The sequence below is a fragment of the Budorcas taxicolor genome, chromosome 7 (genome assembly GCF_023091745.1).
Source record: "Budorcas taxicolor isolate Tak-1 chromosome 7, Takin1.1, whole genome shotgun sequence".
Lineage (NCBI taxonomy): Eukaryota > Metazoa > Chordata > Mammalia > Artiodactyla > Bovidae > Budorcas > Budorcas taxicolor.
Window position 1 is genome coordinate 86,365,021 of NC_068916.1, and position 7,621 is coordinate 86,372,641.

Sequence of the window (7,621 nt, forward strand, 5' to 3'; positions counted from 1 at the left end):
AACTTATGCAAATTTCCTCATAAATTAAAAGACATCTAAAGATTTAATGTACTGATAATCAACATATTCCTTTTCTAAGATTTCCCAAAACTAGCAAACAACATTGTTGGGAGGTGAATGCTGAGAAGTGTTATTCACTCTAATAGAGAAGAGAGACTGTGTCAATAATTTCTAAAAATAATTTTATTATCTTGGAAATAATGCTTGTCTTTCCAAGGGCAGGTCAGAGGTCAGTTATGAGTGTGGATCCCTCTTTAAGAGTAAATTAGAGAAACAGTATCTAAATGAGGACTATACCAGTAACTGAAGGGGGCAGACTAGCAATAGCTATATACACTTGAAGATGTACTTTGTACTTTGTTCCCAGAGTAAGTAAGATTAGCAGGTAAAATCATATGACAACTGTTGTTAAATGTGCATTTATACTAAGTTTTGTTTTGCTATTAATATTTTGTAATCTGAGAATTTTTTTTTAACTTTAGAACGCATGTCTTTTCCTCTGTTGCCTTAAAGGCTTTTCAACATTATGTTTGTATACTTTGTCATTTATTAAGAAGTCACTTTTCCCCTAGTACAATGGATTCTTAATTTTTACATAATAATAAGTGAACAAAGTCAGTATAACGAACTTGATTTATAACAGACTGTTCTAAGAGGAAGGACAAGTGAGAGAATGTCAATTTTAAGACCTTTAACAGAACTATGTATCTATTAAAAAGGCTTACTTGTACTCCTATAATAATTTAGAAATTCCTAGTGTTCCTAAGGACACTCCTTCCTCAAAGTAAGTATAAAATGCACTGTTGGCCTGAAATAAACAGTGAATTTTAGATATAACTTAAATCTTTCCAAAGTAAACCTACAATTCTAAATGAGATAAGTACATATGTTTAAGAAGCAGAATATATATATATATATATATATATATATATATATATGTGTGTGTGTGTGTTCTTAAAATAGCTTATTATTTTCATGAAGTTGTATATTTGGTCAGCCCTGCATTAGTTCAAAGTTCATGGCTCTACAGGTATTAAGATTTTTATTATTTTAATGTAACACATTATAGTAGTTTTCTAAAATAACAAAATTTCCCTCCCATTCAGTGGTTTTGTTTTTCTTCGACTTATCTGTCCTGCCATCCTGAGTCCACGGATGTTTAATATCATCTCAGGTAATAAATTTTGAAATTAAAAAAAGTTTCATACTCTTTAGTGAGGTTATTCATTTTTTCTTTTAAATCTGATTTTTAAATTATTTACTTCTAAGACTTGGTATAAAAAAGCACCCAACTTGTTTTTGCTGTTTTACCTTTTCTTTCCATTTTGCTTTTTTTCCTTTCTTTCCACTACTATCTGAAGCCTGAGATGGCCTAAGTAGACACATACCATTTTTTGGCCTGTCCATACCCGTGTCTCAGACTTAGGACTTTTTCCAGTCTGCAGTATTGGCTTTTTCAGGTTGGGAAGAAGAGCTTTCTGTGTGGTTTTAGCTCATGCTAGGCTCTCGTCACTACCATTGCAAGTTGGATTTTAAAATTATAGCTGCAATTGTAGTTGTACTCTGCAAATACTTATGAAGAAGCCCTTTGAGATTTCCCAGTAGAGATATCTTGTCACAAACTACATAATAATTGGCATTTTAAACTCCCAACAAACCAGATTCGGATTTGCATATTACTCATATGTCCATTATGGACTGACTTTCTGATGTTGTAGTAGACTTTTCAAATAAAGGATAAGAATGATATTTGTGACTATAAATGTAATCATAAGCCATTATTAGCAGAAGGAATCTGAAGCATTTTTGTCTTAATAATTTGAAGCTTAAAACTGTATTAAACATTTTTGGAATATCTTAAATTTTACCTTTATAGCCATTATATCTCTGTAAATACTTTCTGTTGCTACTAAAATGGTTAAATCTTTGGGTCTATTAAGAATTAAGGGTTTAGAATTCTTTTGGAGAGATGTGTTCATCTGAATGTCAGACTCTGAACCACTAGGCAATATTATTTATTGTTCAACAGCTTAAGATAAAAAGAATACAATCTAAAATCAGGCAGCCAGATAGACTATCTATAGGCTTTTACTATAAAATAATCTCATTTCAGAGCTTAAAATTAATAGACAAATACTTTTCATTTACATCCTACTGTCAATACAGGGCAGTATTTCCTAATTAACCTTTAAAAAAAACTTTTAAAAATTAATACATTATGTTTTTCTCCTCAAAATAAAGCAGATTCCAGACTTTATTTTTGTTATTGAGCTTTAAAGTGAATTACTTGACTCATTGGAGGCTGGGAGCAGGAAACTGTTCATATTGCAAATTGACAACCTGGGTGGGTTGAAATTCACAATTCGTGAATTGTCCCCAAAGGGTATGTAGAGTGACAGTCTTTTTAGTGGTAAAGTTTTGAGGTATTTTGTAATACTATCAACCAGTTGGGAATTGCTGAGCCTTGTACCCTTTTCACAAACTGCAAGTGCTAATAAATGTGTTTGGTTTCCCCCCTTTAAATCAGGCTCTTTTGATTCATACAGGTCATACACTTGCCAAAAAAAACATTGCATTCTGAATGGAAGACTGTTAGTATTTTTAACTGTAAAGAAATATTAAAGTGCTAAATTTATAATGGTTTACCTGGAAGTACCTTTGGAGTTGGTGTCATTAACTATGCCCAATTCTCTTATAGATTCCCCATCTCCTATTGCTGCAAGAACACTGACATTAGTGGCTAAGTCTGTGCAGAACTTAGCAAATCTTGTGGAATTTGGAGCTAAGGTAAAAACATTTTGATACTTTAAAATGTCATTTTTGAGTGAAACCTAAACATGATAAAACCATAAAATATAAGTAAATTTTCAACAGTGGATATTTCATAATTTATGATTTTGTTGGTTTGTTCACATATTTAATGTTTTTAGATTTTAATAATGGAATTTTAAAAACCACTGTTTAGCTAGGATAGAAAACTTTTTTCAGTGTAATTTCCAGTATAATGAAAGTCTTCCATTTTTAAATATAAAAATCAGTTAGCATATTTTAAAATGTACCCCAGTTGATTTGTTATGTATTACATACTAAACATTCTCTGTAATGTTAAAATTTAGATGAGTTTTTAAACAACCCATATGTGATCCTACTAAGGACAATTGACTATTAATATGTCACCTGCTTCTGTCATTATTAAACTTCTTGTTGTATCTGGAAACATGTAATTATTTTTCTTAATCCTTATTTAATGCCATCATGTAAATGTTAAATAGTCTTCTACTGGATACACAGATGATTTCCAGTTTGTCACTGTGCCTTATATCCATATATATACACACACACGCACACACACTCTCTCTCTTCCTTTCAAACTTGTCCAGTTATTTCTTTAAATGAACTTTGGAGCAGAATTACTAAGGAAGATGACTTTTTGCTTCTCTCAGCCTTGCCAAAACTCAGCTATTATTACTTTTATTTTTGACAGTCTGATAGGCATACTACTTTGTGTTTCCTTATTTCATCACTTTTAGACTAGATGATTTTTCATGTCTAGGTCCTTATCTCACCTTACTGAGTTAAAAAGAGCTTGTGTTAATACTAAACTTTTCCTATTGTAACATAGCATGTTGTAGAATAGGTTTAAGACTTTAGAAAGAAGCAGTTTGTAGCCTGACTTAGCTTTTGAATGTATCTGAATTCTGAGGCAAGTTATGAGTGCTGATTTTTTATTGCAGTCCTTATCATACTGTATTTTAATTCATTATATTCTCTGCTAGATTCTAATAACCTCTGGGTACTTGGCAAGTAGTTTCTCAGTAATTATTTTTGAATGACCTACATATAAACAGTTTGTTTCTGCTAGGCTATGTATGCTGATTTTTTTTCATCCAGAATTTGGTCATTAAAAATATACCCCTATTCCTTAGAATAGCTGCTTGCTTATATTAGAAAGAAAATAGTCATTTTATGATTAAATTCTTACAAATATGTTCTGCTACTGATAATATGATTTATAAGAATTTTTACTATATGTATTGTTTTTGTTACAGATCAGATGCTTTTCGTCCATATAGTAAGACTTTTATTTTTATATTTTTAGGAGCCTTACATGGAAGGTGTCAATCCATTCATCAAAAGTAATAAACATCGCATGATCATGTTTTTAGATGAACTAGGGGTATGTATATAATTTTTTAAGTATTTTGACACCTAAAAGCTTTTCTATCCAGAACTGAAAAAAAAAATTCAAAAGCTGCATATTTTTGTCTACCTTCCTAAACAAATTATTTCATTTGATTATAATGATAATCATTTATTCTTATGATAAGTAGTTTTCACCACGAATGTAGTATTGTGGCTTTTGGATTTCTTGTGTCATTTTCAGTTTCTGTCTTGTCTTTCATTATCTTCTTAGCTGCCCACCTCACCACTATGTCAGTCTGTTGCTGCTTTAACAAAGTAGTGGAACTTGAAACAGTAAAATCAGTATTCAGTCTGGTAGTACTTTATTGACACTAAGTTACTTTATGAAACTTATCTGAAGATAATTAACACTGATTTCTATATGTTAGTTATGTGTTTGTGGCATAGTCCACAGATAATTATAGACCTGAATGGTTCTCATTAACACCTGTCATGTAGCTCTTATATGTGCTGATGAGTTTGGACAAATTATACCAGTTTAATCATGAAAGTCAGTCTGAAAGAGCGTAGGAATTTTAAGTTTGGGTTGCCTTTAATCCATATTAAAGAGTTAATGCTTGCATTATTTGCCCTCCAGATTTTTTCTTAAAAAAAAAACAAAAACCCCTTCATAGATTTAAAATTTAGAAAAACCATTTGCTTAGAATAGTAATACTACATGATATTTTGTCCTGTGATTGAAGAAAATGAAACCTGATTTTTGTGTGAATATTGAGGTCATAAAATCTGTCAAGTTGAATTTTAAGAGATTATTATGTATTAAATTTTATCTATTGTACCAGTTAGGATCTTTTCAGAAGAGATAGTAGTGTCGTATTTCTAAACCCAGTTTTATGATTCCCTTAAAGAATGTACCTGAACTTCCGGACACTACAGAGCATTCTAGAACTGACCTTTCCCGTGATTTAGCAGCATTGCATGAGATCTGTGTGGCCCATTCAGATGAACTGCGGACGCTCAGCAATGAGCGTGGTGCACAACAGGTAGGTTTTTGCCAGCCTTTGTTAACAATATTATTTCTTTACATGTAAGCACAACATCAGCATAAGATTCTTGGAGAGCTGATAAATAGCTGAACTACAATTAGTCTTACTTTACTAATTAAAATTTTAAGACGCTGAATCAAAATCCACAAAGATCTCAGCAAACAGGAATGATGAGCCCAGATAAAGATTACATATTTTTGATACCGCAAAATGTCAAACCTTGCTTCTAAGTTAATGTGAACTCTATTGAAAAAACGGAGGTGTTTATACCCTTTGTGGCGTGTATGGAAGTGGTAAGTGAGCTAACAGTCAATCAGTAGTGATGTAGTGTTTTTCTGTCTGCTTCTGTCACACACACACCGTGCATGGCCAGGTAACTCTGCAAACTGTCAAACACATGAGAATTATGCATGTGTTCTAAGACTGATAAAAACATTTCAAGATCCAGAGATTCTGGAATATGGCCTTAAAAACGAAGCACTGTCACCAGTGGCCGACATGCGGCAGGGGCCTTAGGAGGGGTTAACACATTGACTGCAGTGATTCTGAGTTCTCCTCAATCTGAGATTCTACAATTCTCGTTTCTTCCCAGTTTAGATAATAACAGCACGATTCACTTAGGTTCCGATCACTTTAGAAACTCAGGCAGAATATGTGCCATAGACCTACTTATATGCTCTTGGCATCTAAATTGCCTTCCTGCTACACTGGAGTTGGGTTTATTATATGGCTTGCCTTAAATACTTTTTTAATTATTTTTTTGTTTGGAGAATTTGGCCCAATTAATTAAGACTTTCTAAGAAAAATAAAGGAGCTGAATGATTTAATTGTAGGCCCAGTGTTGTCATTCATGATTATAGCATTCATTAGACGATAGCCTGATTGCCCTTATGTGCTCTTACAGGGCTTGAGGTGTGTCATTTATAATGATAAATCTGTCTTCTGATAAGATGTTGAGTAAAAAATTATATCTCAACCAAAATAACATGACCAGAAATATTTAATCAAGGACTGAGTAATACATACTTACAGTTGTATGCTTTTTTTTGAGTAGAATGGTAATGTTATTTTATGAATCCCTTTGAGTTCATATGGTATTTTTCAAATCCAGGTTTCCCATCCCTGAGATTTGACAGAGCTTTCATTCATTTACTAATTATTTTCATATTGTTTTTCCTTGTCTAGCATGTACTGAAAAAGCTTCTGGCTATAACAGAACTGCTTCAGCAAAAACAAAACCAGTATACAAAAACTAACGATGTCAGGTAGCAGCCTTCGCCGCAGTGTTCTGCATGGATTCAGCATGCCCCAAATGGTAAATCACATCAGTATAATGTCTCCTTTGCTCTTGCCAAAAAAATAGCACACCTTTCCACATTCCAGTGATGTGTGAGCTATGCAAATAGAACTCAAGATTCTGCTGGTAACTGCTCCAGCAGCTTTGTAAGCTATCTTTACCAACCTCTGAGCCTTGGTGTACAGATCACCTTTCACACAATGTTATGACTGTATCTTGAACTTTGAAAATATATTTTCAATACATTCAATTGCCAAAGTTTTGCTGTTTCTTGAGAAAAGAACTATGAAAAAGCATTCTCTGTTGACAATTGAGTATAACTGGATTGCAGACTGTTCTTACTTCTTCCTGAATTAGGAATATGACCGTCTGACTGTTCAATGACTTTATTTGTATTTACAGTTTCCAGAATTTGCCATTACAATAGGAACAATCCTTGCTGTATACTTTTTTAAAATAACTGTGCTATCTCTGCTGGAACTGTTGAAAGAAAATATATAGAGTGGATCTATTGCTCATCAGCTTTATTTTTTAAATTTACCACTTATTTTGTTGGAATTGTCAAAGACTGTATTTAGAACTCATAATGCTTTTGTTTAATGTTTACAACAGTAAATAGTTTGAATTCAATAAATATTATTGGTCATTGTGTACTGATCAATGCATGTTACCCATTCAACCATTTATAAATGACCAATTTCTTTTGTATGTTAAAAAAAAAAACCTAGAATACTTTCATTGAACATATTCATTAATTCCAAGTTGAATTTTTAAATTATGCGAACAACTTCATCAGCCACTGAACAACTATCCATCTTTGACCTTCTGACTACTTGTTGTATCTGCTGGATATTTAGTTTGACTGTATAGGTTTATTTGCTTCTGTATGTGTATTTTTGTGAATTATTCACAGGGTTAAGTTAAAATAAAACCAAGGGATATCTTAAAATTGATTACTTCTGTCTAAATACAGCTAAACATTTAATTTCATTATTTTCTTCCTCCTTTAGGGGCAGTTCAAAATTTAGTACCAGAGCAAGGCCCAGGGAGAAGATGAAATTTGAGCTTTTTTTTTTTTCTGGCTAATGGTCTCTTTTGAAGGATTCTATTAATTCATTATGTATTTGTTAACAAT

General features: G+C 32.3%; 1 protein-coding gene across 1 annotated transcript in view; it reads left to right on the top strand.

The window, feature by feature from the left end:
- Nucleotides 1-7,174, top strand: part of RASA1 (RAS p21 protein activator 1) — a 101,074-nt gene extending 93,900 nt beyond the window's left edge. Inside the window, exons 21-25 of the mRNA XM_052644433.1 lie at nt 1,107-1,174; nt 2,699-2,787; nt 4,100-4,177; nt 5,052-5,186; nt 6,375-7,174. Of these exons, the coding sequence (XP_052500393.1) occupies nt 1,107-1,174; nt 2,699-2,787; nt 4,100-4,177; nt 5,052-5,186; nt 6,375-6,458 (454 nt within the window). The 3' untranslated portion in view covers nt 6,459-7,174. The remainder of the gene's footprint in view (nt 1-1,106; nt 1,175-2,698; nt 2,788-4,099; nt 4,178-5,051; nt 5,187-6,374) is intronic.
- Nucleotides 7,175-7,621: the final 447 nt, after the last annotated feature.